The sequence below is a fragment of the Chinchilla lanigera genome, unplaced genomic scaffold (genome assembly GCF_000276665.1).
Source record: "Chinchilla lanigera isolate Chin_1 unplaced genomic scaffold, ChiLan1.0 scaffold00033, whole genome shotgun sequence".
NCBI lineage: Eukaryota > Metazoa > Chordata > Mammalia > Rodentia > Chinchillidae > Chinchilla > Chinchilla lanigera.
Window position 1 is genome coordinate 16,385,356 of NW_004955434.1, and position 15,972 is coordinate 16,401,327.

The 15,972-nt window shown below is 35.2% G+C and overlaps 1 protein-coding gene across 9 annotated transcripts in view; it reads right to left on the minus strand.

Annotated features, from left to right (window-relative positions):
• Mpdz (multiple PDZ domain protein) overlaps window positions 1-15,972 on the minus strand; it is a 147,731-nt gene that overhangs the window by 101,233 nt on the left and 30,526 nt on the right. For 6 of the 9 annotated variants that reach the window (XM_013516315.1, XM_013516317.1, XM_013516320.1 and 3 more), the window contains 6 exons: window positions 7,082-7,288; window positions 6,467-6,606; window positions 5,632-5,845; window positions 4,834-4,974; window positions 3,125-3,331; window positions 151-265 (listed from right to left, as the gene is read on the minus strand). In XM_013516315.1, coding sequence (XP_013371769.1) covers window positions 151-265; window positions 3,125-3,331; window positions 4,834-4,974; window positions 5,632-5,845; window positions 6,467-6,606; window positions 7,082-7,288 — 1,024 coding nt within the window. The remainder of the gene's footprint in view (window positions 1-150; window positions 266-3,124; window positions 3,332-4,833; window positions 4,975-5,631; window positions 5,846-6,466; window positions 6,607-7,081; window positions 7,289-15,972) is intronic. The other 3 variants (XM_013516322.1, XM_013516316.1, XM_013516318.1) reach the window with 1 other exon arrangement.

Below are 15,972 nucleotides of genomic sequence, written 5' to 3' on the forward strand. Positions count from 1 at the left end.
AAGGCAAATATTTTACCTGTCATATTAGAGTCACTTATACTATTTCTAAGGAAGTTTTCAGCTAGCTAATATAAAAACTTGATTTTATTTCATAAGATAGAGATATTAGAAGCAACTGTTATGTTCAAAAAACTTTAAGGTTTAATTTACCTAATTTCTTATCTCCAATATAACCAGCAATAGTAATTCCTAATCCTTGAACATTTTTAGTGAGCTCCACATCAAATGTCTCACTTTCTTCACTTTTCTGAGTAGAAGCATCAACCTGAAATTTAAAATATATATATGAAGAAAGAAATAAACTTGTAAAAAACAAGATAAATTTTAAAAGCCATCGCTTTTATTCAGAATCACGTGACTAACGAGGGGTCGGAGAACTTCAGAGCTACACTCGAGGTTGCTTCTTCAATGCTAACACCATGGATGCCGCACACTTTTCCTCAGACAGCAGCGTCAAGTGCGAGGCTGGATTTCCCTTTACAGGAGGGGTACGTTATTGTTTGTATACTCAACCTTTTAAACATTAAATGCTTCCTTAAATTCTGTGTTCAGAGGTGGTTTATTTTAATTTCTAAAGGATTCAGGATGTTGCCCTTGAAAGAATTCACATTTTGAATTCAAATCAAGTTCAAAATCTAGCTTTGCCAATTACTCATTCTAAGCATCTCTGCACAACTGTCTACCAGGAAAAGAACAAAACAACCAGTCCAGCTACCACTTATTGAGTAGTTCCTATGTGAAAGGCACGTGACATGTCTTAATCTCTTACTCCTTAGAACAACGTAATATTCTTCAGATTCCTTACAAGCCATGGAGATAGGTACGGTTATTTTACCAACTTTTTCACTGTTCCCCTGAGGGAATGCATCATTCCTGGAGGCGATGCAACACCAACTCAGTGAGTGCAGTGGACAGAGCAAGCCCCTATTCCATCTCCCAGCTCCGAAAGTCCATTCAGTATATTGTCCTTGGATAGAGAACATATCAGATATTACACCGATAACGACATATACTACACTCGATCTAAGTAAAATGGCTAGGAAGCAATTTATATCAATTATTATCTTGGGAGAATGACTTACATAAGCTTTTCTAAGGACAAACAGCTAAAAATATCATAGTGGTAGAAATGAAATTTAAATAGTCTGGTTGGAGGCTTCCTTCTCTTAAATGACATACAGTATGTAAAGCCTCTATTAGAATACAGGGATCCCAGTATCTACATGTTAGTTGATATTATAGCTTGAATTTACAGGTAATTGCAGCACCATGAACATGAACTGATCTACCCTGCAGCTATATTATAAATAGGCTGATTGATGTATTATTTTGAAAAGGAGCAAAATGCATCAAGGCAATATTTTAAACTGCCCTTTATTTCTATTGAGAATTCAGACTATGAAAAGCTATTAATAAGAAAAGTATGTCTTTCTTCATTAGTATCTTTCTGGAATAACAGCTGGAAGGGAGTTTCTCAACTGTCAGTTTTTTCTAACATGTAGTGTTGTTAACTGTATGGACTCACGAGCAAAGGTCCCTAAATTTCACATCTGTGAACTGGCACAAGATATTACCACTAAGCTACCGGTACTAATCGTTAATGTGACATCTGCAGAGGACCCTAAGAAGAACGTGGAAAAATTAAAGCTAATGAGTTCTAAAGGACATGAAGGTTGGGGTTAGGTGGTAATATTTTCTGATTTTCTTTCAACAAACAGTATATGTAACGGATGGTCCACCTAAACGAGTTACAATTTTACAGTAAAGTTTGATTTATTTCTCATTGCACATAATTATCTGTGCAAACTTAGCAAAAGTTTAAAGTTTAGATAATTACAAGAAAATGACAGGATGAAATCTGCTTCAATTGAAACAAATGTGTTTTCTATTTTTAATAAGACTTATGCGAGTGCTATTTTAGAGGGTGGCAATTTGACTATCGAATGGTTTTAAAAGGGGCACAAGCTTCAGAAATGATGATATGCACAGAATAGATATTTTTCTAAGCTTTCAATTACATCAAGTGGTTTTCGGTATTGCATTCATTTATATATTGCTGAATAAAATGTTTTGTTTATCACAAAAGAATGCCATTTAAACACTTTCATAAACAAGATTTCTTTCTTCTTTCTCTTTGCAAAGAATAGCAAGCAAACTCAATTCCAAAAATAACAGAATCATGGAAATTTCAAGTGTTTTAATAAAGTTTTAAAGGGCTAGTGGAGGAGGTTAGGATTTAAAAAAAATTTAGCAACTGGCTAAAACAAACTTTAATAGAGAAAACCACATTTTTGCATCTATGGAAGCAGTACACAGGACTTGTATTTGTGTGAAGTTTATCAAGAAATTGGGTAAAATGCTCTTCTTAAATAGTTTAGAGGTTTCTGGATATAATTAATTTGCTGATAATAAGCACATTAGCCTTGTGATCTATAAACCAGTTGAGATAGCTATTAATTTCCAATAATTTTTAAATTTTTCAGCTTTGTTCATTCATATCAAGAACAAAGATAGAATACTATACATATAAATAAAACTTTTATTACAATACCTAAGCCCCAGCTTTTGCTTTAAAAAAGTATGTAACTGTGTGAAGACTGTTGATGACACATTATGAATCCAGTCATAGCTCTGAGATATTCCTTAAAATAGTGACACTGAAAGGTTCTGAAGCCGCATCCGTTCCTACCAAGCCTGCTGCCCCTCTGCAACCTTCACACATTGAAACAACAGCAAAAAGACTAGCAAGATAGTTGCTAAAGGGAATGGTTAGAGCTATGACTATGGAAAGCTGTGTAAGTAAGATAAAAAATACAATTCAGCAGTTTAGGTGTGAGTAGCAAATAATTACTTGTGACATTCTGTCCATATTTTAAAAGCTTAACCTCATAAATGAGCTGCTTAGAGAAAAATGTAAAATTATCCAGCACTTGAAGCAAACTATATTTCATGTTTTATATATTCGTAATTAGTAAGACATTATTAGTGCTGACGCATCCCTACATTCGATTCCGCTCATTAACACTAAGATATGAACATCAATAAATCTAGGTTTTAAGGAAATGTCACCAGCATCTCAGTGCTGTTTACTGTGACTTTCAGAATAATGCCTTTACCTACGTACCCGCATCTCCGGTGCAGAAGAGGAGGAGGAGAGGGTGATGCCCAAAGAGGCGGGTGCTGTCGTTTCCTCAATGGCGCCTCTTGCAATCATCAGTTTAACCCTATTTCCACACTGCCTCAGGACCTGTGCTACTTGCTCACTGCTCATGCCTGCCAAATCGGTGTCACCAATCTTTAGAATATGGTCTCCACTACATAATCGTCCGTGCTTCACAAAAAGAAGATAAATAATTAGCTTATTATTCTTGTAACTCTGTCAGAGAAATCCTAAATGAAGGAAAGAAAACTGTAAAAGATGACAGTGATATGCTACTATGGCAATCCTGAGACATTAAACACGTAATTGCAATACTAGCTGCCTTCTAAACCAATCTGGCATTATCCAAGGTGATATAAAAAAATGAAATTCACAAACACTCCTTAAATTAATAGCTGACAGAAACTTTAATTTTGATTTATATACACTAAATGCAGGAAAAAATGTTATGACTATTTTTGAGGGCCAGAAAGCAGAAATGCTATTAAGCAAAGATAAACTATGAAGTTATGATGCAAATAAAATATATAGTAGTTAAAATGTGTTGCTATCTACAAAATAATACTGCTTTAATTCCGTAACTTCTACCTGGCTATTTCAATTATAAATATTCCAAAAGACTGCATTAGCAGATGAAATTCTAGGGAGGTAAAAATTCTGAAAGACAAGAGCTATGCAGAAGTCTTATAAGCCTACACAAGTGCTGTCTAACAAAACTTTCTGCAGTAATGGAGTTGTTTTACACTGTCCAACACAGCAATTACTAGTGACATATGGCTATGAGACACATGAAATGTGGCTAGTTCAAATGAGGAACTAAATTCTTAATTTCATTTCATTTTAATTTATTAAAATTAAATTTAGCTTTCTATATAAGATAAAGCATACACAAAGCTCTTTCTCAAGCTTATCAATTTCATTTGATACTGCTACATGATGCCAAATACTTTAAAGGAGAAAATTTTGCCAAGTTTTGTTACTGTTAATACCTCTATTGAAGAGGCTGTCATTAATAAGCCCTTCATTCATGAACAAGACAAATGTTTGGTGAGGCTGGCTTTGAAATTGAAGTTCAAATACACATCTAAAAACAAGTTTCATAAATCAAATGTTATAATGAAGACAACAGTTAAACCAGTAGAACTTCTTGTAACTAATTAATTTGCGAAATATTTTCACACATATCTTATACGTATCTTAAATAACAATTCTTCAGTGAAGTATTCTAAGTGATAAAAATAGGCTACAGTTCACATCCAAAGTTGATACCTGTGACCCTTCTCTAGGAGGACAAGATGAACTTTGCTCTTTCCCTTTACCAATCTGTCCATAGTATCTTGTGACTATAAAACAGCTGAGCAGGTTTCAAACATAGGATCATAAAACAAAGGGTAGTTACCTCTACAGCAATCAAAGCTATAACCTTGGTGTTGGCTTAGTCTGTGGTTCTATAGAGTGCTAAATTCTTTGTCTATAACTGTAACTTAAGATGAACATCCTTTTTCAAAAATATTTCCCTCCCAGTTCTACAAGAATACTTCAAGAACAGTGCAATAAGACAGAAGATCCTACCTCACTCTCGCTGACATTACCTAAGTGCGAGGTTTCTCTTTGCTAACGGAAAATATAAAGGTAGAGCCATTCTGCAGGGTAAAACAGCACTCAAGACTTACAGCGCAGCTCACCTGGTCGGCTACTCCTCCCGGTAGAATGGTTTTGACAATCACACCAGTCGCCTTTCCTCCTATGATGCCAAATCCCAGACCAGACCCGTCGTTCACCAACTCAATGGTTTCTACATGCTGCCAGTGAACCTAAAAGCAAAGCTCCCGTATGCTGCTGTACAATTCCATAAAACACTACAATTTTATATCATGGCAGACAGCATGGTCATGATGTTACCGGTACTAAGTAACTGAAGTGAGACATGCTAATAAGCACCAAAGAGTCCCCTGCATTTCACGCATTTCTTTCCACAGATGATCGTGCCTATTGATGTAATCCCTCTTAAAATCATCAATACACCACTTTTATAGATCTGCAAGATCTTTTATACAACTGGTAAAAAAGAAAAGAAAGAGATCAAGGGAAAAAAACTGTCACGTGTCCAAAATGTCTTCTGCCTAATCCTCCCTCAAGGAAGGATTCTAAATTAAGTGACTTCAAAGTCACTGGAAGCTAACTGCAACAATATGACTGTATCGTTTACAAAGCAACGTCAAGACTGTGTCTGTCTACAGATAAATTTTAATTTTGTTAAAGATCTGTTTTCTTTTGAGAAATGTTGTCAAAAAAATGAGACAAAGAAAGTAAAGGCTGTTTTAGAAGCTAGAAATGGAATCATAATTAAACACCAAATATTCCAGTTTAAGGACTGATAAACTAAGAAGACAAAAGTTCAAGAAGTATAAAGAAACTACAGGAACTACAAAACATGTGTTCTGTCCCTTCTCAAAGCCTGAGGCACTCACCGGGTTAGAATGAGCTGAGACTGTGCTGGCTGCAGACGGGGAACGGGACACCCGGGGGCTGGAGACCTGGGACAAGGGGCCCCTGGCGATGATGAGCTGGACAGTATCCTTGGCCTTCTGCAGGATGCTGATGGCCTGCTGATGTGTGATGGTCTGGTCAAGTGCCTGCCCATTGATAGCGAGGATCTGATCAGTTTCCTTCAGCCTTCCATCTCTACCAAGGATGCAAAACAGGGTGAAAAAGGATACGCGGCTGCTCTCAAAAGCATGACAGCTTCGCCGGCACAGACATCCAGGTCATTTTTAATACTATTTTTAAATGTCTTCATTTTTTAAGGTTTTTTCCTGCAGTTCTGCTTTTAAAGATATATCCTAAGGTAATTCAACTGCTATCCCTAATCAATCTTCCATTTAGAAGGTTTATTTTTTCATTGCAACTACTCAATTTAGTCAATATATTTTACTCTTATTTTTTAAAAATGAAAGTATCAATGCATTATTGCTTTGATTATATTAATAAAGTACAGCTTGAATTACCACGGATCACTTCTAATACTCTTTAAAACTGAATAAAAAGAGGTCATTTTATAGCAAGCAAAACACTTTTCTAATCATTCTTTTCTTTCCTTACTAAAAAGCACTTACACTCATTAAGAGCTACTTTCATTTCAAAGAACTTGCTTTTTATCACAGCAATGTTAGTAACTTCTAAAAACTGGTTAACAGCAGATGTTCATTTCTTTCTATTCGTCTTTGTTTTCCTAAACTTCCCGAACGGGACCAAAGTCTCCTGAGTGTGACATCAGCAACAGGGCAGGCGCCGCGACCCTCTCACCTGTGCGCCACGCTGCCCTCCTGTATCTCCTGCACGAATATTCCCAGCTCGCCCCGGTTTTCACTGCTGAGCCCCACCACGCTGAAGCCAAGGCCTCCACAGGAAGGTCTGAGGAGCTCAAAAGCTTCTACATGGCGACCCTGCTCAGGAAAGAAGCAAAAATAAAAGTAAGGGCTGATTACTGCAGTTAACAGTCCTCTTACTAGTGGCACTACTTTGTTTACGGTAACGGAAGCAAGAAAAAGATTCCAAGATAATCTTTTTTTTTTTTTTTTTTTTTTGGTTTTTCTCCGGTACCAGGAACTGAACTCACGACCTTGCGCTTGCTGCCGCTGAGCTAAATCCCCAGCCCCCCAAGATAATCTTTACTTATCACCTAGGTCATTTTACTTTGCCTGTGTAATATTTCTGGAACACAACATGTAATAGTGAATTTAAAATATGATAATTAGAAAAGAAAAGTGTAATTTAAAAAAACCTCTGAACGACCAATCTCTGACAAAACAACTTCTTTATCATTTCAAATACTTCAGATATTACAAATACTATATTATCCAGGACTGACCACAGTCTTGTGTAATATTTTATCATAACTAACAAAAAAAATGTTTTTACCTGAGCCATAGTTTTGATTAACTGATCAAACTCATCACACACAGGTTTCCCACTGCTATGTGGAGTACCAGGGCCTGTGAGTGCCTCTTGATTCCCATCATTTGAGGATAATAATGATTCATTTTGCGGAGCAGGAATTACGGAGGAGCTGAGATGAGGACTGTGGGCACACTCAACACTGGAAGCTGCCGAAGGTGCAATGTTTACCTAAGAATAATGCAGAAATTAATAGTAATAATATTTCTTCCAGTGAATTAACAAACTTTCAGAGGTGGGTTCAGGAACCCCCCAAACTTGCAACTGGTGTTAAAAGTGAGGATGGTCTTGTAGCTACTTTGCCCTTTCAATTGGTCGCTGGACCTTAACTCCACGCGGTAACTGTCAAAAGTGTGGGTGGAGCCGGCAGGCTGAACAGCTGTGCGCTTCGCAGACTGGCCAGCTCTGAGCAGAGACTTACGCAGGAACCACAAAGAAGGGTCTCACTGGCAACGCAGACAATGTAACTTTCTGTGTGCTTGTTACAAAGAGCCCACGTTAAAGTTTGACTTGCAATTAATACAATACTAAATCTGCCCCAGTTTCTTATTTCTGAAGGGTGGCAGGAATGACATTTCATCTACAATTATGAATCATAAAGATGAAATCAGTGCGGTTATAGGATCACTCTGACGTCGTTTCCTAGCACTCCAACCCTCACCTGCTTAGCTCCAGCTACGATGACCTCCTCGCTGTTCTTTAACCCCCCTAAGCTTCTCACTCCACCAGCCAGACACAGCCTTTCCCAAATATCCCCTGTGCACTACGTGGTTTTATTCAGGTATGCAAACTCTTGCCTCAGAAAGCCCTCCCTGACAACCCTGCCCAACACCACACCCACCGCCGTGCTCTAAAAGCTGACCGTCCCCTTTAATGGCGCTCATCACCCCTCTGGACCCTGCTGTCACGGAGTGGCTACCTCAGTTAGGCAGACAAACTAGAATGCAATATTCTCTAGTAGAAGAACTGGACAATTTATAAGATCATTATCTAGGAAAATGCCTTTCAGAGTTGGCATTTTGCAGAATAAACATTTATTTATCCATTTTTAAGGACCTATTCTGATTCAATCTCCCAAACAACTCTTAAAAATATTATCATCTCTGCTTTATAGATGATGAAAGTGTACACCTAAGGACTCTGTGACCTAGATTTTTCATGGTGTTTCTTTCATCTGTGTATTACATACAAAGCATAGAGTCATTTCAAATGTCACTTCTGGAGGTAAGATATGAAGTAAAGAATTTCACTGACAGAAGTATCACAATATTTTAAAATATGTCATTAATCCATATATATGCATTTGTTACCTATCCTTAAAAATAAAAGAGAAAATTAATTAAGTTAATAAACTTCATAATTCAATAATTATATTGGATACTGTAATTACAATAAAAAAGATCAACGTGTTAAGGAGACATTTTGGGAATCCTTTCAAATGCTTATTTTAAAATCTACAGCAGGCATGATCAATTATTATTTTTTTCTAAAGTAAGCTTCTCATGCCAAGATTAATTTTTTTTTATCCTGAGCCATGGCAACTCCAGCAAAGTCTGCCAGCAGAAGATACACAGCGCAGGTTGAAGCAGATGGCAAAATGAAATTTGTGACAGGCTGAAGATCCCACACACCAAGACCTAATGCCTGTGGTATGTTTGCATAGGAAAAAATATTTGGACTTCTACTGTGGTAAGCCAGAATGAATAAGTCACATTCCAAGAATAGATAGTCTATAAGAAATTAACTGCTAAACTAGAAATTCTGATACTATGGAAGATTAGGTGTGAAGGCATTCCAAGAATAAAGTTAATAGGAGCAGAATAAAAACAAGATTACAATATCAAAACTCATATATAGTATCAACTGTCTTTTCTCAATTTATTAAAAGTTTGAAGAATGCCAATGATTTCACCTGTTTTTTCTGTTCCTTGAGTGTATATAAATGCAAAAGCAACTCTTACATATTCAAACTGGACCATGTATTGAAAACTAATTTATACTATCAAAAGTTTTGTTGATAAATTCAAAAATTTATACTCATAAGAAAAACCACCAAAATACATTTTGATTTCTGTAGCAACTGTTTACTATTATGCTTTTCTGAACTACATTCTCTCAGAAACACAAGTAAATTTCATTTGCTTTGAAAGATCTGTTCATAGCAGATGACTATAAATGTTTAGTATAAAGAACTTGACTCTCATCCTTGGTTTATAGAATATAAAATAAACAGAAGAAAACACAAATAGTTAGTGATTTTTGCATACATATAAACAATCTGTATGATTTACGGGAGTTGCTAGTAAATGGGCAGAGTCCCCAAATAATTACCAGTTCTAACTTCTGTCGGAGCACTTACTTCTAGAAAGAACTTTTACATAATAAACAAACAGGTATTACTTAATTTATAGATTTTGATTAGAGCTATTACCCAGAACAGAATCTGAATGCAGATCATGTACAGCATCATTTTAAAAGTTTATAGAAGGACAGGATATAATATTATCTCAGAATTCAGATGTACAGCTAAGACTCTCTTACTAAATGCAACCAGAACTACTAAAGGAGTAATTTTAAAAGGTCACATAAAGCAGAAAGCATGCTACATAATAAATATATAATTTAACAGCTTTTAAATTTAAAAATATCTATGTAATTCATAAATATCTTGATATATGGATGAGATCTTCTTTAATATACCTCCCAAAATGGGAGGTCTTTACCATCCTTTTTTTATATGTTGTAAAGTATATTTATTTCTTTTTATTAATTAAGTTTATTGATACATTTTACGAATACACAATGATCACACTCATTATAGGACATCTGTACTTGTACATGATATAACTTGCTTCTTTTTTTTCCCCATTCTCCTACTCTCCCTTCAAACCCTCTTCCCCCTTCTATTTACAAAAGCTTTGTTTCCATTTTTCCCATCTTTTCTCATCGTTTTTTTTTTTTGTTTTCCTTTCCTTCCTGCACCCCAGTATCCCTTCCCATTTGGACATTTTCTTCCTATTTCACAATATATATTATACATTTTGGTCTTTATTTATACTTTCAGCTTCTCACACCAAAGAAATAAGGTGGTATTTACACGTGTCTGACTTATTTCACTTGAGTATGGCCTCAAGAGGCATCCATTCAGCAAGCAATGTCTCCAGCTTGTCCTTCTTTATGGCTCAGGAGTACTCCACTACATAAAAAAATTTTTTCTTTATCCATTCATCAGTTGATGAGCATTTGGGCTACTTCCAAGATTTAACTATTACAAGCTGTGCCACTATAAACATGAGTGTACATACATCTCCACATTATGATGCCTTTCGTTCTTTTCAGAATACACCAAGAAGAAAAACAGCTGGGTTGAAAAAATCACACTCATGGCATATTGTTTTATTTTTAATTTTAGCTCTTTAAGGCGAAGCACCAATTTAAACAATTCAAAAAGCAATTTTATCGAAGAAATATTCTATATTTTTATGAGACCTATCCTCAATATTTTACAGTTTGGTCAAGCAAAATTTAATTCACCTATAATTGCCAGATAGTTTTCAAAAAAATTGTGTTTTCACAGAAAAATCCATACATTTGTATATCTTCATAAAATTATAAAGTAAGTACAAAGAGCATAAAGAACTTCAAAAGCAATTCATTACAAATGTACCTACAATCAGAGAGGAAGACATACAAACAAGGGTACGGTACCTAAACGGACAGATTTTTAGTGTCCTAGGCATTGGTCAATACGCCTCACAGGGGAGATGGATGGTATTTTTTCACCTAGCAAATTACTTGGCGCTGTGCTAATGTGCTGCTTCTGTAATATATCCTAAGAAAACAGAAATTCTCTTTAGTTCTATATATAATTATGTGCCATTTTTTTAAAAAGTTAAAGATATCAAAAAGATGCAACAGTCCTGCCCTACTATATTGATACAAAGCAAAGCAGTAAGTAAAGAAGGATTATACAAGAGCATCAGGAGTCAGGGATTACTGAGGTCCATTTTAGAGGCTACTACCACAGCGTAACATATAGCTAAACAGCTGAAGGTCAAGACAAAAAGAAAAATCTTAAAAACACAAGGACAAAAAAGCACCTTGTCTTCAAAGAAGATACGGCAGCTGACTTCTCAAGCAGGACCACAAAAGCCAGAAGCTAAGACAATGAATTAAAAAAAAAAACTTATGGATGAAACATCTAGCTACCAACACACACAAACGTACTCTGCTGCTTCACATCTACACAAAACAGCAATGTAAATTCTTATACAGAAAGAAAATTATCTCAGGAGATCCCAAAGCAAGCAAAGACTGTAAGTACAAAAAGGGTTTACAGTGTGGGTGAATCAGCAGGACTTGCTTAAAACAGTAGATAGTCTCAACTGCACAGTTTTAAATATACATGGAAATAGAGTAATAGTTTCACAAAAGGCGAGAGTACTGCTATTAATGGGTCTGAAGTATTCTAAGTGCCTTGAACATTCCAGGAAGTGGGAACTGAATTAAGTAAAACAGGATTGAGTCAATCAAAGACACATATTATGTGACAAAGGACTCAGATCTGAAATATATTAGAAAACTCTACTGCTAAAATAATCCTACTAGAAAATGATCCAAAATATAGACACTTCACCGAAAAAGATATACCAATGGCAAATAAGCACATAAAATATGTTCATTATCATTACCTATTAAAGAAATGTAAATTAAAAACATAAAAAGGTGTCATTATATACCCCTCTGAATAGTAAGAATGAGAGAAACTGGATTGTTCATATAGGAATGTAAATTACACAGCACCACTCAAAAAGTCAAGTTTCTGAAAATTAAATAAGCATTTACCAATCTCCTCTATCTTTGTTGCAGAGAAATAAAAACCTGTGACTACACAAAACTCTGTGAAGAACTGCTCACAGAACAGCTTTATTTATAAATTAAAAAATAAACTGGAAAAATAAAATCTTTCAATAAATACATCCATACCACAGAGTGCAACTCAGTGATAAAAAGGAAAAGAATATTACCACACACAATTCACATAGACCCGAAGGGCATTAAGCTGCGTGAACAAAAGCCAATTTCAAAAGGTTCTGTTTTTGTAATATTGAAATAATAAAATTATAAAGATAAAAAAGCAGATTATAAATGTTGGTAGAGGCTAGTGATGGTATAAGGAGAAACTCCAGTAAGACAAGAATAGAATGTGAGATCTTCGTGGTGACTGGATATACCTAACTTCGATTACGGTGATAGATACACAAATACCTATTAGAGGAAAAACATTTAAAAGTCGATATACTCTGTACCAATGACACGTTTCCTCGTTCTAGCAGTTTATTTTATTAGTGAGATGCAACCACTGGGAGAAACTTGTTGACACATCTGTAGGACCTCTCTCTCCTATATTCAGAATTTCTGGGCTAAGAGTAGCTTTCTGCCTAGAATGTACAAGTCCCTGAGCTCCATTCCCAGTACCACCAAAAATTCCTACAAATCTATAATTATTTCAAAATGAAGGTTTTTTTTGTTAAAGTTGATTCAAAGCATGTATATATTCTATCATCTTTAGGGTAACACCTAAAATAATGATAAAGTATAAATACTATGGTAATAAAGGAAGAAAATGAAATAAAAATTAAAAAGGACAAAAGGAAAACAAAAAGATGGCAATGTAAAAGGCTAAAATTCCAAGATTAATGAACAAAAATCCTCCAAATACATGCAAAAATGTAAGTTTTTAAAAAGTAAAAAAACTAGAGGAAAGATAAACTATATAGACATTAACCAAAAAAAAAAAAAAAAAAAAAATCTCATGCTGCGAACCTAATAGCAGGCAAGTAGACATTAAATTAGAAGGTATTAATAAAGTAGAATAATTTCATTGAGGTAAAGTATCAATTTAATTGAAAGTTTAAACATTGTAGTCATCTAAAAACATGACCTAAAAGTAGTAAGGCAAAATGACTCAGAATCTCAAATGATTAACAGGAAAACTCAGAATCAAAATTATAATGCACCCCTCTCAATAAGTAACAGAACGACAGGAAATACAATACATGAGGTATGATAAAAAAAACTACCACGAATATTTAAAAGCTCTATTACAGTAAAACACACATTCCCATTAATGTCTCTCACAGTTCTCCCCTCGCTTCAAACACATTTAACGCACCATTCTGGCCATTACCTGAAGCAGCTCTGGAAATGCTCACTTGTGAGTGGCTTCAGTTGAGCCTCCATGGTGCTTCCAGGCCCTAGCATCTTTGCAAGCCTGTCTTTCCACCAAATGGCACTTGAGACCAGCATTCACCATAGTTCTGATATAAAGAAACCGTGCAAGAGGACTGCCAGAGCTGCTTCATAAACTGACAACAATGGGATAAGTGTGTTGGAAGTGAGAGATGTACCCTGACGGGGATTAATGACAATGTGTCTTTTACTTCAGTAATTCTTTTAACATTCATCACAGATTTCAATCACCCTTTTTACAGATCTGAAAAACTCCCTAAGTAAAACTGACCTAACTGACACATGTAAATTACACTGAACAATTACTGAGTGCATAACCACTTCAGAAACATGAGGACTAGTTACCTACACAGACTATCAGGAGGCCGCAGAGGAAGACCCAGAGAATCTCCAAAAAATGACACCAGAGGATAGTCTCTGATTTCAGTAGAGTTATGTTCGAGGTCAACAATAAAAAGATAAAATGAAAACTAAAAAGGTTAGTCAATTAAGCAATATATTTTAAAATAAATCACCAGTCAATAAGGTAAAACAAGTACAACAAATTTTGAACTGAATGATAATAAGGGATGGCAGGAGATGGCTAAAAACGCTTAAAGAAAACTTGTACATTTAATTACTGGCTTAGGGAAAAAGAAAGACTACAAATCAACAGGTGGAGTATCCATTTCAATACGCAAAAATAAAACAGTAAACTCAGAACATGAAGAAAACAACATATACCACAGAAAAATGACAAAATAAAAAATGAAGAAATTCTGCAAAGCCAAAAGTCATAAATTTCCAATAATGAAAACAAAAAAAGGAAAAATGGAACATAATCAGGTTCTACAAGTGTTGTGTTTTTCCTTAAGAAACAAATTTCCCCAAATGTCAATAGTTTTATACCTATCACTGAAATTGAATCCATTATTAAGAATCTTCCTCCTTCAAACTAAACTAAACTAATTAAATTAAACTAAAATGAGTCCAGATGGTTTTGCTGGCAAATTCTTCCAACCCAATTCTTTTTTTAAAATAACACTAATTTTGTGTATGAAAGAAAGAGAGAAAACAAAAGAGTGGAGGAGAGGAAGACATAGAGAAGGAAAGGGATGGGAGGGAAAGAGGGCAGCAGAGAAGCAGGAGAAAAGGAAAAAAGGAGAGCAAGAGGAGAGGGCTGGGCGGGGGAGGGGAGGGGCGGGAGGGGAGGGGAGGGCAATAGAGAAAAGAACCAACTGTCCTCTACTGCTCTCTTTCAGGCCAGCATAACCTTAACACCAAAACTTAACAAGGACATTATTAAACAGGAAATCTATTGAACAACCGTCCCGAAACAGAGATACAAAAATATTAAGCAACAGTATTAGTGTACCAAATCCAAAATATGTAACAGGACAATGAATATGACCAAGTTGGATATTCTAGAAATGCAAGATTTGATGACCATTTTGTTTCATTCACTACATTAGGAGAATAAAGGAAAGAAGTAATCAGCTCAAAAGGTAGAAACAAGTAATGGATAAAACTCATACTGTCACTTCTATTCAATATTAAATTCAAGGTTCCAAGTAGTATAATAAGGCAAGGAAAAGAAATAAAAGTTATAAATCCTGAAGTCAAAGAAATAAAAATCATAGTATTTGCAGGCCACATAGCTGTGAACAGTGAAAACCTAAATGAATCAGTTAAACTATTAACACTAATAAGTGCATTTAGCAAGGGCGGTAAATATAAAAATCAATATAAAATATATTTTCTATTAGAAACAACTGGAAACTAAAACTTCTTAATAAACAGACTATTTTAAATATGATAAAAATGTTTTGAAAACATTGAATACAAGACAGAATTCAGAAACAGGACTATATACAACTGAACCATTTGATTTACAATAATGGATCAATATAAAAGCAAAAGGATGGACTTTTCAATAACTTTTTTCTGGGTCAAGCAGATATTTATGGGGAATTATAAACAAACATACACAAACACTTCATACCTCACACCATCTTCATAATTTAGAAGGCAAACAATAAAGGTTTTAAGAGAAAATTTCTATATTGTTGGAATAAATCAAAGATTTCTTAAGTCAACAAAACAAAGCAATACCTATAAAGCAAAAATTAGAAATACTGGCCTTTTGTAAAACTTTAAAAACCATCTGATTATTAAAAGATATAATTCAGGGAGTAAAAAGGCGAAGCACAAAGCAGGAGAAAGTAGGGTACTCTTTTGCAAGTGGGAAGCGGGTCAAGAGATGGAGAGAGGGCTGGGGATTTAGCTAAGTGGCACAGCGCCTGCCTGGCAAGCGCAAGGTCGTGAGTTCAATTCCCAGTACTGGAAATAAATTAATTAATTAATTAATTAAATTAAATAAAAAAGATGGAGAGAGGGAGAAGGTAGGGGAGAGGTAGAGGAGGTAAAGAAATGAAGAGGTGCTATGCACATGTACCAATTCCCCACAATGAATGTAATCACAATGTACAGCAAATGTTGGCATAAAGACTATTTTAGAAATCAAAAAGACACACCTCCAACAAAAAAGTTATAGTCAGAATATGGAGAGAATGCTTGTTAATCAGTAAGAGTAGCAAACCAATATGAAAACAGATTTGAAAACA